This window comes from Hyla sarda, chromosome 10 (assembly GCF_029499605.1).
Source record: "Hyla sarda isolate aHylSar1 chromosome 10, aHylSar1.hap1, whole genome shotgun sequence".
Lineage (NCBI taxonomy): Eukaryota > Metazoa > Chordata > Amphibia > Anura > Hylidae > Hyla > Hyla sarda.
Genome location: NC_079198.1, coordinates 27,495,762 through 27,521,942, shown reverse-complemented (window position 1 = coordinate 27,521,942; position 26,181 = coordinate 27,495,762). Strand labels below are relative to the sequence as shown.

At 44.2% G+C, this 26,181-nt stretch overlaps 2 protein-coding genes across 5 annotated transcripts in view; both read right to left on the bottom strand.

The window, feature by feature from the left end:
* Positions 1-13,126, bottom strand: part of LOC130293348 (MOB kinase activator 2-like) — a 173,523-nt gene extending 160,397 nt beyond the window's left edge. Inside the window, exon 1 of the mRNA XM_056541918.1 lies at positions 13,002-13,126. The gene's annotated coding sequence lies outside the window, so the exon portion shown is untranslated. The remainder of the gene's footprint in view (positions 1-13,001) is intronic.
* Positions 13,127-16,513: 3,387 nt separating this feature from the next.
* The window catches only part of LOC130293724 (dual specificity protein phosphatase 8-like), a 40,773-nt gene continuing 31,105 nt past the window's right edge, over positions 16,514-26,181 (bottom strand). For all 4 annotated transcript variants that reach the window (XM_056542755.1, XM_056542754.1, XM_056542756.1 and 1 more), the window contains 3 exons: positions 21,032-21,191; positions 20,112-20,235; positions 16,514-18,894 (listed from right to left, as the gene is read on the bottom strand). In XM_056542755.1, the coding sequence (XP_056398730.1) occupies positions 18,123-18,894; positions 20,112-20,235; positions 21,032-21,191 (1,056 nt within the window). In that variant the 3' untranslated portion in view covers positions 16,514-18,122. The remainder of the gene's footprint in view (positions 18,895-20,111; positions 20,236-21,031; positions 21,192-26,181) is intronic.

Sequence of the window (26,181 nt, the reverse complement as noted above, 5' to 3'; positions counted from 1 at the left end):
TTTTGCAACAGCTGGAGGTCCGCAGGTTGAAGACCACTGACCTAGACAATGCCCGGGCTGCAAATATTAAAAAACAAACTTATACTTACCTTCGTCCTCCGTTCCCCCGTTGCTAAAGCAAGGTTTTGTAATACCCTATTTGCAGCCCTGGCACAGGAATAGATACAGCGCAGCGTCCGATCATTATTTGGGGGGGAGAAAAGCTGCGCTTGCGGGTGACAAACGATTATTACCCCAATGTGGGGTGCTGGGCTGATAAACCGGTGGGGGGGGAGGGACGTTGGGCTTCAGAGCTGCGCCCATCACATGATAATAATGGGGGGGGGGGGGTGTAAATACCGTGGAACCGCCATGTTGTTTAATGTGCATGTACTGTAAGCCCTACCCTGAAAATAGGCCCTAGTGTGTTTTTTGTGGCTAAAAGTCATATAAGACCCGGTCCTATTTTCGGAGAAACACATACTATTTCTGGGAGCTGGATCCTGTTCCTTTTTGTCAAAGACTTAGGCTAGGTTTACACTATGGAATTTCCGCCTGAATGAAATTGCATTCAGAAATTCCGCTAACTAATATGTCTAGTGTAGTGAATGGGGTTTCCGTCCACAAATCCACACTTCGGAATTTGTGAAGCGGAATTTGTGGACAGAAAATCCGCTTGAAAATTTCCGCCTGAAGAATGGCGTTTTTCCTTCTTCAGGTGGAAATACTCACGGAAAACATTGCAGTCTATTGGAGACTGCAGTGTCCGCGCGGTCCTAGCGCCGACTGATTCAGTCAGCGCTGACCGCACTCGTGTGAACCTCGCCTTAGGGTCTATTCACACCTCAAATTAAAGCCCATAGACTTCTATGGAAACTATTTTTCGCCAAGACGCACTTTTTCTTTCTTCTTGGGGGGGAAAAGTTGGTGCGTCTTATACGGCGAATACCCGCGGCCATCAATGGCCGGGACCCGCCGCTAATACAGGACATCACCGATCGCGGTGATGCCCTGTATTAACCCTTCAGACGCGGCGATCAAAGCTGACCGCCACGTCTGAAGCGAAAATAACACTAACCCGGCTGCTCAGTCGGGCTGTTCGGGACCGCCGCGGTGAAATCGCGGCGTCCCGAACAGCTTACAGGACACCGGGAGGGACCTAACCTGCCTCCTCGGTGTCTTCTCCGTGCCGGGATCCCCTGCGCTCTCCTTCGACGTCATCACGTCGTCGCGCACGCCGTCATCCAAAAGGAGCGGCGTGCGTAGCGGCGTGATGACGGCGACGGAGAGCGTGGATCCCGGGGAAGAAGAAGCCCGGAGCGTCGGGGACACCACGGGGACGCGGCGACAGCGATGGAGCGACATCCAGGGCAGCGGTGACGGGTCCTGAGCGGCGGGGACACGTGAGTATTACCTCCTATACCAGTGGTCTTCAACCTGCGGACCTCCAGATGTTGCAAAACTACAACTCCCAGCAAGCCCGGACAGCCAACGGCTGTCCGGGCATGCTGGGAGTTGTAGTTTTACAACATCTGGAGGTCCGCAGGTTGAAGACCACTGTTGGGTTCAGAATCTTTATTTTTTTTAGATTTGGCACCTATAAATTGGGTGCGTCTTATACGCCGGTGCGTCCTATAGGGTGAAAACTACGGTAAGTTATATGTCATTTTACGTGTAATAAGTAAAGTCAGTGTAAGTTCTAATATAATACATGATCGGTAAAATTCATGAGAAAGCTTTAGTCCGGCTTGTAAAACATAAAAAAATAAATAAAATGAAAGAAACTGATGATGTCCCTTGAATGTTGTTGAAGAATAATCGCATTCAGTGATGTAATAGCCTTATAATGAGGTAAAACGTTGAAAATGAGTTGGGAACTCTGAAAAGTCAGTCCCTGGGGAGGTCGGCTCTGACCTCTAACACTAGGAGGTCACTGGCAGCTTGAGATACTTTGGATTCCCACCACATTTTTTAGTATTTTTCAGCTTTAAGAAACATTTTGAAAGGGTTAAATCATGTTCGGGACCTGAAAATATCAAACTATGTGACAAAGTCAAGTGCACGATAAACATTTCACAAGAGCGAAGGATGATGTCATAGATTTGTCCATTGAATGGTCTTCTGTATCCACAAAGGGGGGGTCACACCAGACACATGGTATACTTTCCATGGGAAAATATGTCCTCTGCTTCAAAAAGAAAACATGCCACTAATAATTATTGGTAACGTGGTTTACAGAATACTGGGGGCAGTGTAGGATTGAGACTAGAGATGAGCGAACTTACAGTAAATTCCATTCGTCACCAACTTCTCGGCTCGGCAGTTGATGACTTATCCTGCGTAAATGAGTTCAGCTTTCAGGTGCTCCGGTGGGCTGGAAAAGGTGGATACAGTCCTAGGAAAGAGTCTCCACCTTTTCCAGCCCACGGGAGCACCTGAAAGCTGAACTAATTTATGCAGGATAAGGTATCAACTGCCGAGCCGAGAAGTTCGTGACGAATCGAATTTACTGTAAATTCGCTCATCTCTAATTGAGACTCATACAGTGTCCTAATTAGGGCTGGGCGGTATTATGACCAAATATGTGTATCACAGTATTTTTTTAACTTACGGCGGTTCCACGGTATGTAACGGTATTTTCACCCCCCCCAAATCATGTGACCCGCCAGCGCTGTTCTGCGCTCCCAACCCCCACCCCAATCATGTGACCCGCCAGCGCTGTTCTGCGCCCCCAACCCCCCACCCTTACCCCAATCATGTGACCCGCGCGCAGTGTTCTTCTTACATGACAGTGGGCTCAGCCTATCACTAACCGGGGCGGGGCATCGTTCCAGCCGGTGATAGGCTGACGGCTGTCCTCCCCCGTCCCCAGCGTAAGGCCGACGTAGGTGAGTTAAAAGTTTATTTTCTGTATCTTTTGCAGCCCGGGCATAGGGATACAGCGTACAACAGTGGTCTCCAACCTGCGGACCTCCAGCTGTTGCAAAACTACAACTCCCAGCATGCCCGGACAGCCGTTGGCTGTCCGGGCATGCTGGGAGTTGTAGTTTTGCAACAGCTGGAGGTCCGCAGGTTGGAGACCACTGGCGTACAGTATAGAGTTCCAACGCCCGGCGGCCCCCAACAAAGAGGATAAGGGCAGTGCTTGACATCTGTGAGTAGTACCCCGCTGGGCTGATCATTAATTGGGGGGCAGAACAGCGCTGGCGGGTAACATAGGATTAGTTCCCCGATGTGGGGACAGCGCTGCGCTAGGCTGATAATACATTCCCGAGGGGGAGGGGCCCAACCGGTATTGCGGTATGGGGGAAAATTCATATCGTGCAGCCCAAAAAATTCGGTATTCGGTATGAACCGGTATATCGGCCAGCCCTAGTCCTAATTTTAACCTCCTTAGCCCGAATGTAAAATCTGTACCAGGACCCTTCACCTATCATCGGCCATTTATATTACTGGTGGCAGATGGGCTTTTGGGCTTCCTCAGGCACCAGGGTCTGGGTGCAATTGTTACTTCTTTATCTTCTAAAGTACAAAGAGAGATAAGTGCCCCCAGAAACTTGTCACACTCAGGGCCGGTTCTGCCTATAGGCAAAATAGGCACCCACCTAGAGCACCCTCTTGATGGGGGCACCACTCTGCCAGCTGCAAGAAAGTTAGTAGCCAGCATCCGAAGCTCCCGCTGCTCATCCAAAGCACCCGCCCAGCCAGCACCACCATCACACCCCCTAACTAAATCCCCCCCCCCCTCAGTACCATAATAATCTGCATTCTTCTGCCTGCTGGAGGAGCACAGTGCCAGCTCCGAGGCAGACAGGCAGGTCATGTCCGTCCAGCATCCTGACATTGTGAGCTCCTCCATACATCTGCCCCGTCTGTCCGCCTCAGAGAAGAACTGTTTTCAGCTGTAACATGCTCCTCAGAGGCGGACAGGCATGATCGCTTAAGTCCTCAGCCTCATGACATCACAACTCAGTCTCCTCCCCCTCCGCCGCCGCTTGGGCTATAGATGACAATAATGGCGCTACTGACATTCGATGGAGGCTTGTGTGTAGATTCTTAAAGCATGTGTACGTGCACGATTATGTATGTTTGTTACAGTGTGTCACCCCAGTAGTAAGGAGATTACATGAGGAGGAGGCTTGTTACAGTGTGTCACCCCAGTAGTAAGGAGATTACATGAGGAGGGGGTTTGTTACAGTGTGTCACCCCAGGAGTAAGGTGATTACATGAGGAGGGGGTTTGTTACAGTGTGTCACCCCAGTAGTAAGGAGATTACATGAGGAGGAGGTTTGTTACAGTGTGTCACCCCAGTAGTAAGGTGATTACATGAGGAGGAGGTTGGTTGCAGTGTGTCACCCCAGTAGTAAGTAGATTACATAAGGAGGACGGTTGTTACAGTGTGTCACCCCAGTAGTAAGGAGATTACATAAGGAGTGGGATTGTTACAGTGTGTCACCCCAGTAGCAAGGAGATTACATGAGGTGTGGGTTTGTTACGGTGTATCAGCCCAGTAGTAAGGTGATTACATGAGGAGGAGGTTGGTTGCAGTGTGTCACCCCAGTAGTAAGTAGATTACATAAGGAGGACGGTTGTTACAGTGTGTCACCCCAGTAGTAAGGAGATTACATAAGGAGTGGGTTTGTTACAGTGTGTCACCTCAGTAGTAAGGAGATTACATGAGGTGTGGGCTTGTTACGGTGTGTCACCCCAGTAGAAAGGTGGGGTGTGTCAAAGGGCGGGACCAATGGTTGGGGTCAATGGGCGGCAAAATTAGCTTTTGCCTAGGGTGGCAAAAATCCTTGCACCAGCCCTGGTCACACTGTACATCTGAGTGCCTTTCATCTTTCTGCAGTTTAGGGCCATATTGACCACTAGGCATTGGAAGTCCACTGCCTAGCGTGGCACCTTGAAGGGGTGGCTGTTTTCTCCTAAAAAGATGGCATTCCCCCTTCCATTAAAGGAGTACTTCTGGATAAGAAAACTTATCCCCTATCCTAAGGATAGGCGATAGGTTTCAGTTTGCTGGGGGGTCTGACCACTGGGCCCCCCGTGATCTCCCATACGGGGCCCCTGTAGTCAGCAGCAACGGGGTGTGCCCAACCACCACATGATGCGGCAGCCCACACACCCCTCAATACATCTCTATAGGAGAGCCGGAGCGCTGCATTCGGCAGCTTCTGCCTCTGCCATCGAAATGTATTGAGGGGGCATGTTGGCCGCCACGTCATGTGGTGGTCGAAACACACTATTTCGGCAAAGAGGGCCTTGTATGGGTGATCCCGGGGGGGGGGCACAGCAGTTGGACCCCACTAGTTCTGAAACGTATCCTTTATCCTTAGGATAAGGGATACGTTTTCTTATCCCAGAGTACTCCTTAAATGTCATGATGGTCCGTTGGCAAGATATGGTTAAACTTCCCTGACAATCTCATAGTCTGAGACTTGCCTTGAGACTAATGCAGCCTAACGTATTGCCGTAAGTCCCATAGACTTGCATGGGACTTTTGGCAATACATCTCAGGCTCTGAGTTTGCCCGGGAAGTTTAAACATGTCCTGCTGTCGGACCATCATGGCAGTAATGCTTTAAGTCATGGGGGCAGCTGTTTCCATTGTCCCTGCTGCAGAATCAGCTTGACTGCTTACCCAGGATAATACTATATCTTAGCGCTAGTAGTGGGCTGCTGTCCATTTTTGTCAGCCCTCGTATTACAGCCACAGCAGCGTGCACCTGTATACTTATAACATCTATAGTAGTTGTGCTGACAAATTTTAGTTTTTTGTATTGTATGTGAAGGGGGGCGGGGGGTTGGGGGCTGCCTCCATGCTGGTTTTGCACTTTGCACATTCCCCTGCGTATTTTTAAGCAGGGAATAGCTGGATCTTACATGCCTAGAAATTGTAGACTCAGGCTAGGTACATCGGAATTTCGGTGCAGAATTCCGCTTAGAATGTCCGCACGGAAATTCCACTGCAGCAGAGTCCTGTTGGCGGAATTTACGTGCCAGATGTTTCCGGCACGGAAATTCCATTTTCCCTGTGCTGTACGTCCACTCCAAATCTTCAATTGGAGTTTATTATAGTGACGTGCCTTAGTGGACTGATATAGTGGCACATACCCTAAATTGGGACTAACAGTGGCGCTTAGACTAATTAGTGTATAGTAGGGACCAATAGTAAAATAGTGTCACCTCATGAGGTGTGGTTTTAAATGTTTGTTCTCACTTTTTATTTATACACATTAAAAGTTAAGTATTATTTATCAACACATATCCAAGAGGACTTTTTTTAACCCCTATGGGTTATTTTGTTGTTAGGTACAAAGAATGAACACGCTCATTCTTTGTGTGGAGTCCGCACGGAATGCATTGCCGTCTATGAGACAACTACTACCAAGAATATAAAGCTGTGCCTGGTAAACAACATGGTGCTCTGTGCTCTTTGTGGCACCTCTGTCGCATCACATTAGCTGGTCGGCCTATTTGGGATAGGTCAATCTTTTTGTTTGGGAGAAAAGCTGTGCCAGGAAAACAATAACGTGTCAGATACTCACTAAAGCACTGTGCCAATTTTGTCCCTGAGAATCCCTTTAAGGGTCTATTCACACGTACGGTATCCTGCACTGATTTGATGCGGAATTCAGTCATTTAGTTTACATCAAATCTGCACAGGATACTGTACGTGTGAACAGACCCTTAAAGGGAACCGAACAGCGGGCAGCAAGAAACACACACAGGGAGCGTGATCCCAACACACTATGGCTTACTTTGAAACACTTTGGCATTTCAAAGAAACCATAGTTTTTAAAAGCCAACGGTAAGAGGGTAAGTCAATGGTTAAAGGGGTACTCCGGTGGAAAACTTTTTATTTTATTTTAAATCAACTGGTGCCAGAAAGTTAAACAGATTTGTAAATTACTTCTATTAAAAAATCTTACTCCTTCCAGTACTTATTATCGGCTGTACACTGCAGAGGAAATGCTTTTCTTTTTGGATTTCTCTTCTGTCACGACCACAGTGCTCTCTGCTGACCTCTGCTGTCCATTTTAGGAACTGACCAGAGAAGGAGAAAATCCCCATAGCAAACATATGCTGCTCTGGACAGTTCCTAAAATGGACAGCAGAGGTCAGCAGAGAGCACTGTGGTCGTGACAGAAGAGAAATCCAAAAAGAAAAGCATTTCCTCTGTAGTATACAGCCCCTAAAAAAGAACTGGAAGGATTAAGATTTTTTAATAGAAGCAATTTATAAATCTTTTTAACTTTCTGGCTCCAGTTGATTTAAAAAAAAGTTTTACATCGGAGTACCCCTTTAACATGGAGGCACCACTAGAGCAGCGTTAGATGATTGTACTCAGGTGCTGGACTTGCAGGGCCCCTAGAAGCTGCTGGAGGTCCTCTGTAGGTGCTATCATGCAGGTTATCAGACAGTGAAATATTGTGTCAAGAAGAATGAAGCGGAGCCCTTACCAGGTTCTATGCAGGGGCTTCTTTATTGCTCAACGGGCAAAACGGGGCGAAACCTTCTGGGGAGCAGGTGGACAAGGGGTAAGTATTAACAGGAGGTGGTCGCCGCCGCAGCTCTCCAAACAGCCTTGAGTGACGTGTCTCTCCCTATGCATTCATAAGGATAGAAGACTCATGGAATCATGGATAGAAGAGTCACTCAGGGGCGGAGAAGGGAACTGCATGGGCCGCTCCAATGACTACTTGCCCATTCAAATCAGCTTTTTGAAACTACGATTTCTCTAAAATGCCTGAGCGTTGCACAGTAAATCATCATGCTGTCTGTCGTTTGGGCAGCATGAAATCGATGACCGGTTCCCTTTAATACTGTACTTAAAGGGGTACTCCCTCCCTAGACATCTTATCCCCTATCCAAAGGATAGGAGATAAGATGTCTGATCACGGCCCCCCCCCCCCCCCCCCCACGATCTCTGTGCAGTACCCTACATTCATTTAGAACACTTGGAGTGGGCAGTGGTGGTCGTGAAGTCACTGTCACGCCTCTTGTGATGTCACTGTCACGCCCCCTCAATGCAAGTCTATGGGAGGGGGCGTGGCAGCCGCCACGCCCCCTCCCATAGACTTGCATTGAGGGGGCATGACGTGATGTCACGAGGGGCGTGGCAGTGAAGTCACGACCACCGCCGCCCGCTCCAAGCATTCGTAATAAAATGTTACAAGCGCTGGGGCAGCGGAGTACCCCTTTAAATTGTGAAATAACGATAATAGTTGGGCATGCAGTTTAAACGCATCAAAGCAGTGCTGAATAACCACACACATAGCAACAAGATAGATGTATATGAACACACAGAAGCGCCTCAGGTGCTTTCCCCATGAGCATAAAACACACAGTGTAATGTGTACAGTAACTATCATTAGCCTAAGAGAGTCCGTGTCACAAGGGAAACAGGTGAAAAGCAACAAATGCCTTCTGATATGCAGATAGCAGGGCAGTAAACTCAGTATACAACTGGAATATATTGGAAATTTACATGAATACCAAATATATAAAATATGGAATTATATTTGTTTGACTGATCCTGTGTAAAGCAAATTTTATCCAAATGTGCATAGTAGTACTGTGTCCACATTCTGACTTTGTAACCTGTTTATAGATTTATGACAACAGTCCTGGTTGTGGTTCTACTGTTACAGGTTTATACAAAACAAAAAAATAGGGCCCCATAAGGAAAAATGCCGAATTCCGCTGAAGAATTCTGCCATAATTTACTGGTTGTTGTTTTAAATGAGATTCCACAGTCCCATTCAGACAGCAAAAATTTGACCAGTCTTATATTTTGCGGAATCCCATTGAAGTCCATGGGGCTTGAATATAGGTGGAATTCTGTGTTCTGAAAACACAGAATTTCCGCTGCAATCCCGTTCAGCAAGCTTAGCTCAATGGAATTTCATACCATGTGAACATACCTTAAAGGGGGAAAAATAATTTTTTTTTCTCTTTTTAAATCAACTGGTGCCAGAGAGTTAAACATATTTGTAAATTACTTCTATTAAAAAAATCTTAATCCTTCCAGTACTTATTAGCTGCTGAATGCTACAGAGGAAATTCCTTTCTTTTTGGAACACTGATGACATCACGAGCACAGTGCTCTCTGCTGACATCTCTGTCCATTTTAGCAACCATGCATAGCAGATGTATGCTAAGGGCAGCACGGTGGCTTAGTGGTTAGCACTGTTGCCTTGCAGGGCTGGGGCCTTGGGTTCAAATCCCACTAAGGACAACAATAAATAAATAAAGACTTATTATTATTATTATAATAACATCAGCAGATAGCAGTGTGTTTGTGATGTCATCAGAGAGCATTCCAAAAATAAAAGAATTTCCTCAGTAGTATTCAGCAGCTAATAAATACAGGAAGGATTAAGATTTTTTAATAGAAGTAATTTACAAATATGTTTAACTTTCTGGCACCAGTTGATTTAAAAAAGAAAAAAAAAAATGTTTTTCCACCGGAGTACGAGCACTGCCACATGTACATTGCCTTTATAAAAGATAAGGGGTGTACCCATCTGGGGACATGGGCGCTCCAGCCCCTTCTGGCCTACTTTTGGAGGTTAGGAAGAAAAAACGGCCAAGACATACGTTTTATAGAAATGTTGTAATGCAGATTCAGAACATTCAGAATTGTAGAATGGAAAAGTAATTGGTTCCCAAGCCTCAAACTTTCATCCTGAAAACAATCAAAATAAAAAAATGACAAAGAAGCAATAAAAATATGGATAGAGCAAATCCTTCCAAGCTTCTTCAGGGTCCTGGACAACACATTGCAACAGAAAAATATACTGTAGTCGTCCTCACCAGGTGTCCAGAGGGGCAGCTCATCTTGGCATAGTTAAAGTGCCACACAATGCATGTAATACCGCAATGTACTATAGAGAGGCGCTGCTAGGCAGCTAGTCAGTGCATGAACTGTATCTATCCAAATCAGTCACACCTGCCACACCTCGGCACTGTCTACTACTCGGCACACAGCAACTAGACACCACATGCATGCATTGTGCTCTCCTCAGGTCATGATCGCGGCTTGGTACTCACCCTCTCTCATTGCGGAAGGGAGACTTTGGAGACATGCAGAGGGTGGAAGTAGAGTTCAGGGGAACAGAAGAGGGAATAACCTTTTCTGCTCCCCTGACAACACCTTTAAAGGGGTACTCCACCCCTAGACATCTTATCCCCTATCCAAAGGATAGGTGATAAGATGTCTGATTGCAGGGGTCCCGCAGCAGGGGTCGTGACATCACAGTCACGCCCCTCGTGATGTCACTTCACACCCCCTCAATGGAAGTCTATGGGAGGGGGAGTGGCAGTTGCAACCTATGGCACTGTAGCCAAGGTGTCAACGCAGGATAGACCGGATGGTGGATAAGCAGCCCCAAACAAGTTCCAAAGATATTCAAGCTGTCCTGCAGGCTCAGGGAGAATCAGTGTCAGCGTGAACTATCCGTTGTCATTTAAATGAAATTAAACGCTATGGCAGGAGACAAAGGAGGACTCCACTGCTGACACAGAGACATAAAAAAGCAAGACTAGATTTTACCAAAATGAACTTCAGTAAGCCAAAATCCTTCTGGAAAAACGTCCTGTGGACAGATGAGACCAAGATAGAGCTTTTTGGTAATGGACATCATTCTACTGTTTACCCAAAACGGAATGAGGCCTACAAAGAAAAGAACACAGTTCCTACAGTGAAATATGGTGGAGGTCAATGATGTTTTGGGGTTGTCTTGCTGCCTCTGGCACTGGGGGCCTTGAATGTGTACAAGACATCATGAAATCTGAGGATTACCAATGGATTTTGGGTCACGCTGTACAGCCCAGTGTCAGAAAGCTCGGTTTGTGTCTGAGATCTTGGGTCTTCCAGCAGGACAATGACCCTAAACATACGTCAAAAAGCACCAAGAAATGGATGGCAACAAAGCGCTGGAGAGTTCTGAAGTGGCAGCAATGAGTCCAGATCTAAATCCCATTGAACACCTGTGGAGAGATCTTAAAATTACTGTTGGGAAAAGTCGCCTTCCAATAAGAGACCTGGAGCAGTTTGTAAAGGAAGAGTGGTCCAACATTCCGGCTGAGAGGTGTAAGAAGCTTATTGATGGTTATAGGAAGTGACTGATTTCAGTTATTTTTTCCAAAGGGTGTGCAACCAAATATTAAGTTAAGGGTGCCAATAATTTTGTCCAGCCCATTTTTGGAGTTTGGTGGGACATTATGTCCAAATTGCTTTTTTTTCCTCCTTTTTTTGGTTTAGTTTCAATACACACAAAGGGAATAAACATGTGTATAGCAAAACATGTGTTACTGCAATCCTTTTCTGTGAGCAATACTTCATTTTCTTGAAAAATTTCAGGGGTGCCAACATTTACGGCCATGACTATACATTATAAATTAGGATGGCAGGCTCATGAACCAAACATTTTGATGCAAGAATGTCCTTCTATAAAAAAAACTTTCTTTAATAGTCTGATAGTAAGCTATTCCTTTGTAAAAGCCTAGAAGGTTAATATTAGGGTCCCTACAAACCCAGTATGGGAAGGTTATACACGTACTTCTGCCTCCTGAGTATTGATGATCCCTGGGTTGCCAACTGGGCCATTTGGGAATGGTCTCTGAAGTGCGCTGCACTATTATAGCATGATCTTTGTCAACAGGAATAAGGTATTGTATCTTATATTGTGCAAAGCAATATTCTGTTTAAAGGGATTATCCACCATGAGGTGATTTTAGTACGTACCTGGCAGACAGTAATGGACATGCTTAGGAAGGATCTGGGCTTGTCTTGGGGCTGAATGGCTATGTTGTGAGATTACCATAACACTGTGGCTAGCTTTTTGTGAACTGGTATTTCCTGTTTGAGTTTCCTTCTTTGTCTACAAATCCCATAATTCTATTTTCCTCCCTCCCACACATCAGCCACCCCACCCATTGAAACATAAATGAGCTGCACCCATTCAAAAGACCTGTGGTTTTCAATCAGGGTCCCTACAGCTGTTGCATTAGTTGCAGATTGATCTCTCTCCCACCAAGTGATTGCTCCACTCATTGAAGCAGACAGGCTCCCTGTCATCAGCTGACTAGTGATGTCAGGTCTCGGCAGCATTGCAACCTGGGAAAAATCTGAGACAACAGTAATTTTGTATGCTGGTAAAAATAAATATTGGGGGTGAAAATAACATAAGAATTGTGAGAAAACCATCACACACAGGTACAGACACTATATTATGTACTACACTAACTTTACAGCCCCTGTAGCATAGTCAAATAAAAATAATTTCTGTACTACCGCTTTAATATGACGGTGACCAGCAGTGTGCTGCTTACTGATTATAATGGCATAAGGCAGTGTTTCCCAACCAGGGTGCCTCCAGCTGTGGCCAAACTACAACTTCCAGCATGTCCGGACAGCCTTTGGCTGTCCGGGCATGCTGGGAGTTGTAGTTTGGCCACAGCTGGAGGCACCCTGGTTGGGAAACACTGGCATAAGGTAACACTAGACCCTGAATCTGCTTATGGCCTGAAAACCACTGGAAGAACTGCTGGATAAAGGTTTCTCATTCATCAGCCATCATCTCTATTCCTGTGATTTCCACGTATGTTTGGCTTAGTCAAATATGAATACTGGTCTACAGAATGTCTCAGGAATCGTCTAGGTATTTACATATTAATAAGTAACAATCTGAGTGTAGGAACTAGAGATGAGTGAACTTACAGTAAATTCGATTCGTCACGAACTTCTCGGCTCGGCAGTTGATGACTTTTCCTGCATAAATTAGTTCAGCTTTCAGGTGCTCCCGTGGGCTGGAAAAGGTGGATACAGTCCTAGGAAAGAGTCTCCTAGGACTGTATCCACCTTTTCCAGCCCACCGGAGCACCGGAAAGCTGAACTAATTTATGCAGGAAAAGTCATCAACCGCCGAGCCGAGAAGTTCGTGACGAATCAAATTTACTGTAAGTTAGCTCATCTCTAGTAGGAACTAATCTCCAGCATCCCTCCTGTATTACCTTAGCTGCTAGTGGGATCCACAGGTATCTTCAGGTAGGTGGCCTTCACAATCTGCGCTGGGAACCTTTATGAGAAAGGATTTTCTGGTATTTTTGTTCTTGCAGATGTTTCATATACAGGTTCCTGCCTGGGTCATGACAACTGTGACTGGATGCCTCAGTGGCCTGCTAGGAGAAAACCTTGGATATTCCAAAATGATGGGGACAACTGAGGTAAACACAGGGACCATGGGGTGAATATCCTCTTTCAAAAAAAGTGTTGCCCATCTTTGAACCTTAAAAGGGGTACTCTGCCAGAAAACATCTTGTCCCCTATCCAAAGGAAAGCAGATATGATGTCTAATCGTGGGGGTCCTGCCGCTGGGGACCCCTGCAATCTCCGCTGCGGCACCCCAGTGAGCCGGTGCACAGAGCAAACTCTGCTCCTTGCCGGATGATGGGCGACTACAGCCTCCATGCCCCCTCCATTCATGTCTATGGGAGGAGGTGTGGCAGCTACTACGTAGCCGCCACGCCCCCTCCCATGGACATAAATGGAGGGGGTGTGGCGTGATGTAACGAACACTCCAAGCTTCCGTGTTCCGGAAACGGCTGCTGCCAGCCCCCCCCATGATCAGGCATCTTATCCCCTATCCTTTGGATAGGGGATAAGATGTTTTCCGGTGGAGTACCCCTTTAGAGTGACATTTTCTGGTATAAGATGACTGAAAATATTCTTTTTTATATGTGAAGATGTGTGGAGGGCAAATGGCACACAACTCACTGCCAAAATCATGTGGCATTTGGATGTTGCATGTGGGCAGGGTTTCCTCTGGAAGCAACATGTGAATGCACCCTTACTTTGCAGAGATATCCCCAAAAAAGGGGTTATGACACTCCCTTGTTTTTGTTTTTTTTAATCAAAATCATTGGATATCATTCATAGAATAGGAATAATTATTATTATAGAGTTAATACACATAAGATCACTGGTGGACAAATACTAGTTAGACCGACCTCTGTCTTTCCCAGTCCCATCAATCTTCAAACCCAAATGCCCGACCTTTATTTTAGAAGACATCTGCCAACTGGGAGAGTCAGGAAGCCACCATACACACCCTAAAGTTGGCAGGTTTGGCAGATACCTATCTAATGTGTATGGCCTAAAAGTAAACAAGAAACAACAGTGGCACCGGTACCTTAGGCCTCCTAAGACCACGAGATGGAGACGGCGTCCCGCTAGACTGGAAATCCACCCTGGCAACGGAGGTGCTAGGACAATAAAGACCGTAGTCACCAAATAGTAGTAAATGAAGAAAAAAGGTGTCCTGCACTCACCGCTTCAGTCCAGGTAATCCTGCTCCCATCTTGGGTCACGACTCGAACACGGAGGGCATGGGTAGTGGAGCGCTCAGATGTGTATGGCCGGCTAAGTATTCTATTAAGGTGTTGCCTAGGTAGATTGAAACTGGCTTCACTGCTAACTTATACCAGGAATGTAGTTATAAGGCCAGGGCTACAAGCCTTTTTTTGACCCTAATTGCACGGCAAGAACACAGGGGGAAGATTTATCAAAACCTGTGCTGAGGTAAACTTGCCCAGTTGCCCATAGCAACCAATCAGCTCGCTTCTTTCATTTTCAGGAAGGCCTGTGAAAAATGAAACAAGCGACCTGATTGGTTGCTATGGGAAACTGGACAACTTTCCCTCTGCACAGGTTTTGATAAATCTCCCTCAGGTTGGGTTCATGCCACATTTTTGCAGTACAGTTCCCGTATATGGTTACGGAACCGTATTGAAAACCGTACAGAACCGTATTGAATACCGTATGCACTGACTCTCCATTGAAAACCGTATGCCAAACGATGCATCAGGTTGTTTTTAAGTTTTGTATCCTGTACGGTTTTGTCAGTTTTTTCCCGTACCCAAAACCGTAGCCTACCACGGTTTTTGGTCCAGGTGAAAAACAGTATTGAAACGTATACTTAACATGGGAGTCAATGGGATCCGTACAGAACCATATGTGCGTACGGTTCCATCCGGTTTGCACCATACGGTTTTTTACTTTGCACAGTTTTTTTGGGGGGGAATTCCAATCAAACAAGTGAAACTTTATTGAAAAGTTTAAAACGTATCAGTTTTTTTTTCTTAAAAACGGATGCAACCTGACATCAGTTTTCAAACCGTAAACAGATTAAAATTTGTACACACATGTTTTCATACAGTTTAGTCAGTTTTTGAGGAATATATATATTTTTTTTAAATCAAAAACCTGATACAGGAACTGTATTGCAAAAACTTGGTGTAAACCCAGCCTCACAATGTTTTAATCCAGGATTGTGCTTAATGGCAGCTAATGTAAATGGAAGTGTTCATGTTGTTACTCAGCAGTTGAGAAGAATCCATTGTCCATCCGGTGATGCTACAAAAACCTTGTCTGACAAGGCAATCCTTGGTCACGTGACCCATGTCATAGTCCCCATGCAGCCCCAATCTAAGGATGATATATAGTTAAAATGGAGCTACCTTTAAGCCATCTGAAATAATAAGAATGCCATAAAACAGGATATATATATATTTTTTTTTTAATTAAAAAAATCTTTTGATGTTGTATAACTATCCTATAAATCACATGACATCACCCCCCTGCCTAACAAGAAACAAGTGTTGAGCAGAACAATACTACATAACTCAAATGAGCGTGAAGCCACCAGATCAGCACCGGCTCATCTCCCATCTGCTGATCCTTGTTGGTCGGGCAGGGACTTGAAGCCAACAACAGCTGTGACCCAGATTTACTTTCCTCTGCCAAACATAGCCCGATGTTTATTAGCAACCCAGTAAACACACAACAACACAGAAATAAAAAGATTCACATCTTTATTATGATCATCAACCAGAGAAGCGCTAGGGAGCAATGCATTCAACTGCGAGAACCTCCGAACCATTGTGTACCTGCACAAGAACAAAGAAATCTTCCCATTCATCAACCTAAGTTCACACTCCGCTAGGTGGACGTCAGTGCTGGTCATGGAGAACGAGAGAATGGAATATGGGAATAGCAGACCATAGTGATTTTCTTCATTCCCCAATCCCATTTGAGAAGCATACGGCACGTCAGTCCCATACACATTTAGTTACAGTGAATTAATGTTCTTTGGCCATTGCTTTAATAAGAGATGGTTAGTCTTAAAGCACAAACCCAATCTTCAAAGAATAATCAGATATAAATATAATAAAAACACAGTGAGACACGGATATATGCAAATAATACAAAATACTAACTGCATTCTACTGCACACCCTTTCACCCAGGATGGGACTCGCCATTAGACAGGTGTTCTATGGAGAGGAGGAGACATTGCAGAGACATTCCTATATGCCCAAATGTCACGGCCATTAAAAGGTCTCCAAGTAACAGTGCCTAATAGGACAACTCAACCTTGCAGTCGCCATCACACCAATCGCTGTAAGTGCAATCATATTTGCTAACATTTGCTGTATGATTTTGGACGTCTTGCATTTGGCTATAGATTATTTTTTTTTTTTTTTTTAAGATCATTGATCCCTTTGTTGCTGGCAATGTAACAAGAATAATTGCACTTACTATTTAAGGAACCATCTAAGTGTCAGGGGGGCGGATCATGACACAAGGATTCTCTTTGGTGTTCATGAGATCCCGGTGTCAGGCTCCGCCTTCTCTAGACCTGCACTAAGCATTACACAGTGTGGTTTTGCCTGGCATGCTCCTTTAAGCTACATTGGATTACTTGAATGCTATCCTAGGAAAACTGCATGAATTCCGACAGCCTTTCTGTAATCCATGAAATCACACACATACCACAAGACATCACTATAAGGAGATAGGCAATGTGGGCTTGACTATTTTCTATTTTTTAGGGACATTTATAAAACCAACCAGAAATGACTAGATGACTGAACTATTCCCTGATCCAAAGGGGTCTTTAAAGGGGGCCCCATGAGAGAGATATCATGATCTAAACATATGTTGTTATAAGGTTTGAAATGCTTGGGTGCAGTACTTCAAATGGCCTATCGGACACACTATAAATTGACTGGCGTTGTATAAATGTTTCCCCAAGGAGTCAATACCACATTTACCGGCCTTATCTCCCTATATTAACCCATTCCTCTAGCAGGTCACAAACTCAAAAAGGTACAGCCAATAACAAGACTAGCGGCTTCAATGATTATTAACATAAGCAAGAGGAAAATGAAAACACATGTATAAATAAATAATGGAAAATACAACAACAAATAAAATAAGCTTTTCCACCACCGCTTGTAATAAAAGGACCACATTTCTGTCCTTGAATCCTGAGAGGTGGGTCACGTGTTGGGGCGATATGCAGGGAAGCATACCCCAAACATGCTAGGGGGGGACACTTAAATAAATTTCACAGCAATAAACAAAATATAACTGAGGTATTAGGGCAGCAAAGTATTGTCACAGACACTGCTTGGCTTCTAGGGCATACATCAATGTAAGACCTAGAGGAATAGAAAATATAAATATATCTTAGAACTACCCTCAATACCTTCCTACATTACACCAAGGGTGAAATGGCATGGACCATTCTGTGCAAATCCATTAATATGGACGGGTAGACCAAGCGGGATAAAGAGTTCATAGCAGGATGGTCACAAAACACCACGAAATACCCCATCAAGAGGGTGAAGCACGAGGTATATTGGGTACACAATGCAATCGCCACCTCTTGGTTTCTGAAGTCTCAGTTCAGCGGACCATCTCCAACCTATAAAGGAAGGCCATATAGCAGCAGTGAACGCTGCCTCTTTAGGTAAGTATAGAGAATTGCACACAAGAGAGTTGAAAAAAACGGTGGCAGGCCTTTGGTACGTAGTGACTTTCCACATCACCGAACCCAAAAGGTCTGCTCTTTGCTTGAAAAATAGTCCACAATTTGTTCATTCAATATGAAGAAACATTTGAAAACAAGTATTTTTCAGCATGCTACTCAGGCCTGTTGGGGATCTTAACATGCGGAAAAAGAAAGGTTCCTAGCAAAAAACCAACAGCAAGTTTTATAAAGTTCTGTGCATTGAATAGACCCCAAATGTTCTTTCTCCATATCATCCATTAAGTAGATAGCGGTGCTCCTCACAGAGGAACTGGAGAGATTGTCCTCACCCTTGATCCAACTTCCAAAGTCTTCTCCTTGAGAAATGTTTGGCCTTTACAATTGGGAATGTTTAAAGTGAATGGGCGAGGAGGTCCTTCATCTAGGCTCTTTGTGTTTGCTCGCCTCTTTTTTAAGTTTTCTGGAGCATCCCTTTGTTCACAGATTCCCTTTGGTCTTACCTTGTGGTTTAGGTTTTGCTGTGCTTCTTCCTCTTCAGAATAAAAATAGAGGAAATTAAGTCCAAAACCCAAAAAGCGATCCCAAAGTCCCACAGGCCTAGAAGAAACGGACTGGGATGGGACGAGCTGAGAAGGCTGATAAAAGTTTTTGTGCTGTTCTGTAGAAGACAAAGGCGTATACACAGATTTAATGTCCAGAGAGAAAGAACGCTTTAGGCTGCTAATTTCACGCCGTTGGTCGGATGAGATCCCCATGGTGGTAAATCTGCCTGCTAGGGTGGACTCGGACTCTTCCTTCACACAGCTACTGTCCAATTTGGTGGCATCAATGGCCACTTCTATTTCATGGGACACGGAGTTAAGATTGTGATTGCTTTGGCAAATCTTCTCAGTGTTTGCCTGCTTATCAGCATATGGCTGCTCCGAGCACTCTCTGTCTTTAGGGCTGTCTGAGTGAACTGGTTGGGCAGGATGCGATTGCCGGGTATTGACGAGACTCATCTCATATTCAAGAAGTTGGCCAAGAAAGTTGAAGTTGGGTGAAATGGTGGGCCTCTTTTCTTTAACAAACCTGTTTAAGCAAGAAGATGACAGGATTACAATAAATAACTAGATGACTGGTTGAAAAAGAAACATGCAACAAAAAACAAGTCTAAATACATAACGCTTTTGACAATCCTTTTGGTTAGACTGATCTTCAACAGTAAGGTGATCAAAGAGTCTCCCTAGTGATCTCTGGAGCTGTAATCTGTGGGAGAATCTATTCAGTGTTCAATTTCCCTGCAGCGCCTCCACAGGGGAAATTAAGCATTTCACAATACTCATTAGTATTGATATGCTGTATGTACAGTTCTTAACTGGCCAGGTCCACTAGAGCGAGAGACATTCTTTTTAGCTGCTCTCCGCTCTGTCTAAAACAGGAAACCCCAGCTATTTAGTCAGAATTTTCTAATTTGGTATCTTAAGTTCTGCTTTCTAAACCAGACGATAAGGCATATCTATGGCAAAGCCACAAATGTCCCCTTTTTATTTAGTAAATGAGGGTAGTATGCAATCTCTCGACATGTCTATTTTAGTGAACACTTGCATTTTCCAATTTAATAAAAATTCTGGAGCATCCTGTCTTTGAACTCCACTTGTTCCTCTGTTATTCTTGCTGTAAATGTATAAATATAATAAAAAATGGGTGTTACCATTCCCCCAGGTAATGGGGGATAGTCCCACCATGGTCTGACATTGTCCAATCAGAGCTAGAGGGAAATACTATTGACAAGAGGAAGTAACAGCTGTCCATTTATACATACATTTCCATGTGGAATATTAGAGGATAGGTATATCAGAGTTTTACGAAATGTTGCTGTAGAATTTTTTTTTTATGTGGAATGCAAGTATTTACTAAAAAAGACATGTTAGGAATGCGGATGTTAACTGGGCAATATTTTGGCTCCAGCCACCATGGTCTTTTACTATTAAAGGGGTAGTCCACTGGCCAGCGTTCGGAACATTTGGTTCCGAACGCTGTGTGCACTGCAGGGGTTGGTCACACCCCCTTGCCCCGTCACGTCACGCCCCCTCAATGCAAGTCTATGGGAGGGGGCGTGACAGCCACCATGCCCCTCCTATAGACTTGCATTGAGAGGGCGTGGTGTGACATCACAAGGGGTGTGGCCGACCCAAGCAGCACGCACACAGTCATTGGAAGTAAAGGTTCCGAACGCTGACCAGTGGAGTACCCCATTAAGTGACTATGTATGCATCCTTTATCTTTATAACAAGGATTTACTTTACCTGTAAGCATCGTCCAGAGAAAGTCCCATTGACCTCATGATGTAAGCGATGGCAACGGCTGCTGAGCGGGAGATTCCAGCTAGGCAATGGACTAAAACTTTACCATTTACCAGCTCCACTTTTCCTGTAAAAACATAAAAATACCCTACCACTTAATAAAAGCTATACCGCAACACACTGAAAAAAACCCATTACCAACAAGTAAACTGTTCTTATAGATGTGAATAATCAACCTCTCTTGTAAATATAAAAAGTTAAAGGGGTTATCCAGGAAAAAAAACACATATATATCTCAACTGACCCCAGAAAGTTAAACAGATTTGTAAATTACTTCTATTAAAAAACCTTAATTCTTTCAGTACTTATGAGCTGCTGAAGTTGAGCTGTTCTTTTCTGCCTGAGTGCTCTCTGATGACAAGTGTCTCGGGAACTGCCCAGTTTAGAAGGAAATCCCCATAGCAAACCTCTTCTACTCTGTGCAGTTCCCGAGACAAGCAGAGATGTCAGCAGAGAGCACTGTTGCCAGGCAGAAAAGAACAACTCAACTTCAGCAGCTGATAATTATTGAAAGGATTAAGATTTTTTAATAAGTAAAAGTTTTTTCCTGGAATACCCCTTTAAGTAGTTACCCACAGGTATCAATCAGGTTCAATGTTTCCCCTACTCAAGATCCCCTTTTGTGAACATAGAGATCCCCTAAGTACGAGCTGCTCCTGCAACACCCAGTATTATATGGGCAACCATGCATTTGGGGACACAGCCCAGCTGGCTACAGACATGGGATTTTTGGGGGGCAGGCTCTAAAATGTGTCAGCTTGCAAATAAAACATTTCCTATTCCTGTGTTACAGTCTAAGGTTAGAATGCAATCTGAATAAGAGCAGATGTGTAATAATAGGAATGACAGGCAAGAAAAGATACCTATGAACTCAACAGCTGCACTGAGCCAGGGCAGGATCTTCTCACAGTAGCTGTCATTGATGGGGATGCGTAGAAAATGGTTATCGGAGATGAAGACGGGCTTTGGACAGCTGTAGCTGACGTTCAGCACATGCGTGATGCCATTCTGATTAATCACCTCCTATAAAAAGGACATTAAGTAGCACAATGAGATCACTGAAAATGAGAAACCAATTGATAGCAACAAAAAAAATCCCCACGAGTCACACAAGTAATTGCTTTAAAAAAGAAAAAAAGAGACCATTGTTGTTGACACTACGTTGGCCGCTCACTTGTGTTACAAATTTCCCTTGAATAGCAATGCCCTACTGTAAGCTGGAGAGAGTGAAGCCCACCATATGGTGCATGTGTCGATCATTTTTTATAACATGGTATGTGTCACTGGCTGGGCCAGTATACATACACACACCATGTGCCAGTATATACACCTTCACTGATCCTCTCATATATAGAATGCGATCTATCAGGAGACAATATTGGTGGAGGTCCAGGGGCTAAGACCCTTACTGTTGTGTCCCTCAGTAAAGCTGACCATACCTTCAGATGGCTGTTAGTCAAACAGCCGATAAAATCTCTCAAGATCTCCCCACATACATGTAAACTTGTGCATGTGCTCTTAGGTAGCAGCTTATCTCCTCTGAGAACAAAAAGTTGTAATTCAACATGCCCAACCTTTCTCGGAGAGTTTGGATGTCCCAATGCCCTTTAGATTGTATGTTGAAATTGGCAGGTAGGCCTACATTAGCCAGGGGGATGCCATACATAGCCTCTTATATACAATAAGGAACCCAACACTCACCGGTAATGCTAAATCATGTGGATTTATTGATCCATAGTGGAAATCATGACATGAAGGATGCGTTTCGGCATGCTGCTTTCCTCAGCTTGCTGCCAAGGCAGCAAGCTGAGGAAGGCAACATGCCGAAACGCATCCATCATGTCATGATTTCCACTATGGATCAATAAATCCAAATGATTTAGCATTACCGGTGAGTACTGGGTTCCTTATTCTATGTACTAGCTTATTCCCACCTCGTGCACCACCACCACGGATGGAAGTGCCGACCTGACCATTACCATACATAGCCTCTTAAGCACTGGCTGGAGACTCTCCCCCCTCTGGAGAGAGAGCTGTCAGCTTAACGAACGCTTGGCCAACAGCAATTGAAATTGTATGACCACCTGAGGCTAAGTTTCCACTAGTTTTTTTTTTCTGGCAGTTTTTGGAAAACTGCTACTGCAATTTTTGAGCCAAAGCCAGAAGTGAATTCAAAAGGAACTGGAAATATAATGGAAGGACTTCCACTTTTCACTTATGGATCCACTTCTGACCTTGGCTCAAAAACTGCAGTGGCAGTATTCCAAAAACTGCTAGAAAAAAAAAAAAAACAAGTGGAAACTTAGCCTTAAGGGGACACTGAAATGAATGGCTTCTGAAGAAGCAATGTGTCTAATATGGCACGTTATGGAAATCTGAATGGCCTCAAAGGGTTACGAGTACTGAACCTAGGTCTTAAAGGCATACTCCACCCCTAGAAATCTTATCCCCTATCTAAAGGATAGGGGCTAAGATGTCTGATCGCAGAGGTTGCGCAGCTGAGACCCCCCCCCCATGATATCTGCAAAGCACCCAGCGTTCATTTAGAATGCTGGGTGTGGGGAGCGGGGATCGTGACATCATGGCCACGCCCCTTGTGACATCACGCCACACTCCTTCAATGCAAGTCTGTGGGAGGGGCGTGGCGACAGCCACGCCCCCTCCCATAGACTTGCATTGAGGGGGCATGGCGTCACAAGGGGCATGGCCATGAAGTCACCACCCCCCGCCACTCGCTGTAAGCATTCGGAACAAAATGTTCCAAACGCTGGGGTAGCGGAGTACCCCTTTAAAGAGTAAATACACATATAAAAGAGGTTAGACTTCACAAACTTTAAATAATATGTATTCTCTCATGTCACCTCCATTGAGGATGGAATAAGTTTAATTCCTCTGATATAGCTCAAAGAGGTTACTGCAAAAAGGCAAATGAAAGCATCCATATTTTATTTTATATTTACGGGGGGAAAAAATTATTGTAGGAAACTTAAACTGAATGTACAGTAACCTATAATTATGGATATAATAATGGAGCATGTAGAAATATGACTCATCCTACTTGAGCTAATTCCATAGAGAGCTCCATCACCAAGGCTTGAATGCTTCTCATGAGATGGTAAATGTTGCAGAGAACATTACACAGTAGCATTCAATCTCGGGTGAATTCTGTAAAATGAATGCCTCCATTGCATCATGCTAGCTGTTTTACCCCATACCACAATATGAATGCCTGTTGAATGGCATATTGAGAAATTACAAAGAATCTAAAGAAAAAGGAAGCCTGCACCTATTTCGGGGGTGTAGATTCCCTTAAAGCGTACCTATCATAGTACAAAAAAAAAAAAAAAAGGTGATGTGTTACTCAGTACCTAAGCCTGATCATGTACATATCATTTTTATGTGTCTAGGACCTATATATCCCTAACAAATAGCATTTATATGTTGCTCACTTGCTTTTTGTTCTTGGCTTATGGAGGGGGCGTGTCCATCTCTCTACCTCACTGTGATTAATCATCTGCTCTAAGTCTGGGAGCAGCTTGGCAGTCTACAAATCACTGCACAGTAGTTTTTATGCATACATGTCCTATCTGTTCCTAGTAAAGCTGGATGCTAATCAACATAGCTCTCACTATGTGTGTCATTCAGCTTTCACAGACTCCTGTCTGATCGGCTTCTTTGTCATTCAGGTGTCAGAGAAAGCTTTGGCTGTTGGGAGTTGTAGTTTTGCACTGCAACAGCTGGAGCTGCAGCGTTTGTAAAGCACTGTGTTAGAGCAGTGTTGCCTTTAGCTGTTGCAAAACTACAACTCCCAGCATGCCCACACATCCTTTGTCTGTAGTTTTGCAAGAGCTGGAGGCACACAGCTGGAGAATACACAGCTCTAAAACAGTTTTACATAGATTGTACCTCCAGCTGTTGCAAAACTACAACTCCCATCATGGGAATTGTAGTTTAGGAACATCTGAAGGCTCTAGTGGTGCAATGGTGATCTCCAATACTGAATACCAACACACTTTACGGACAGTATCCAGTATGCTGCAAAACACAGAGTAGTCTATCTGCATAAAGATCGATGACCCCTAGTGGCGGCTATTTTCATTTTTTAGTAAAAATTTACATTTTTAAAAAAAAAATGTATATTTAAAAAAAGTCATCCTATCAGTAGTACTACAAAATATTAAGTTTTTCATAATGACAGTGCCTTTTTAAAAGACGTACAATGGTCTGTTCAGCCCCCTGATCAGTATAGTTATGTCACAAATCATCGGTAGTGTGCGCAGCAGCTTTCACTGAAGCATTTCCATGGTATTTAAGGAAAGGAATGACATCTGCACTAAATTCTGCTGCAGTATGTTCTGCCTGGGAATGTTATGTAGACTGGTTAGATAATTTTAACATGCAGCAGAGTCATTACCTATACATTAGGCTCAAGGCGGAGGCTGTGAGTGCTGACACTGCTCCACGCAAGGTTGAATCTGCCTTCATTCAAGGTTATTATTCTGTAAGCGGAAACGTGTGCGCCTCTGGAGATTTATACAAATTCTATTATCAGTGTCTGGTGTATGTCCAATAATAAAGAATCAATAGAACCATATGGTGTTGGATTATCAAAATGACACTTAAAACCAATAATTTAAAAACAAAAAATGCCTGCCATTTTTTTTGGCTACTATAGCTTATAGGGGTATTCCGGGCAAAAACATTTTATCCCCTATCCAAATGATAGGGATAAGATGTCTGATCGCGGGGGGCCCGCTGCTGAGACCCCCCGCGATCTCCTTGCATTCTATGCGGGTGCTGAATCTGCAGTTTCGGAAACCTCCGTGTTTCCGGGACTGGGGATGTGACGTCACGCCCCCTCCATTCATGTCTATGGGAGGGGGTGTGACGGCCCTAAGCATGTGTACTGGGGAGGATTTGACCAAACAGCTGCCAGCCAAACATGACTGTATCCCAGTTCCCTTTGATGATTAAAGGGGTTTAACAGATTTGTAAATTACTTCTATTAAAAAATCGTAATCCTTCCAGTACTTATCGGCTACTGTATGATTACAGAGAAAACTGTCCAGAGCAGGAGAAAATCACTATAGCAAATATATGCTGCCCTGGACAGTTCCTAAATTGGACATAGGTGTCAGCAAAGAGCACTATGGTCGTAACAGAAAAGAAATCAAAAAGAAAAGAATTTCCTTTGTAGTATACTGCCGCTAATAAGTACTGGAAGGATTAAGAATTTTTAATAGAAGTAATTTACAAATCTGTTTAACTTTCTGGCACCAGTTGATTTAAAAAAATAAATAAAAAGTTTTCAGCCGGAGTACCCCTTTGAATGGGCTGCAGTCAGGAAGTGGCCACCATGCAGTTAGATTCATCTAACGTAGAAATTTGGACTTCCTAATAAAAATGGTATGTCCACACCAGATCTTTTTTATTGGTTCCTAGGCTTAAACTATAAATGGTGTTTTCCAACAGAACCCAATGCAAAGTGTGACAAACGACAAACTACATGTGTTAAATCAGCATTGTTACATTGGGCCCTTTAATATACTATGGATGGCCTTTGAGATTAAATGGGCACTGTCAGACACAAAAACTTTTGATATGTTGTAAAGCATGTATAACCAATAGGTTTTGCAATTGCTTTCATTAGAAAATTTTCAGTATTTCATACTGAAAAAGCCAGTCAAACAACTGCCCCCGCCCCCCTGCCTGCTTGAACAGATACTAGTCCTGCTGTGTCCATGCATCATCACCTATGTCATGGACACACTTCCTTGATTGACAGCTGTGAGTGCAGGGCTCATAGCTGGAGGAAAAATCCTCCCACTGTCAGCTTGTGTCCCGCTACTGTCAGTGAGGACAAGCTGGGAGTTGTAGTTTTGCTAATGCTAGGGGAGATGTGAGCAGACAGCATACTGAGGGAGGGGGCGGAGACCTGCACAGTGAGGCCACACCCCCTCCCTTTGAGAGGAATTCAGAGTAGTGAGCTAAATTAATAGTGTAATAAAGAAAT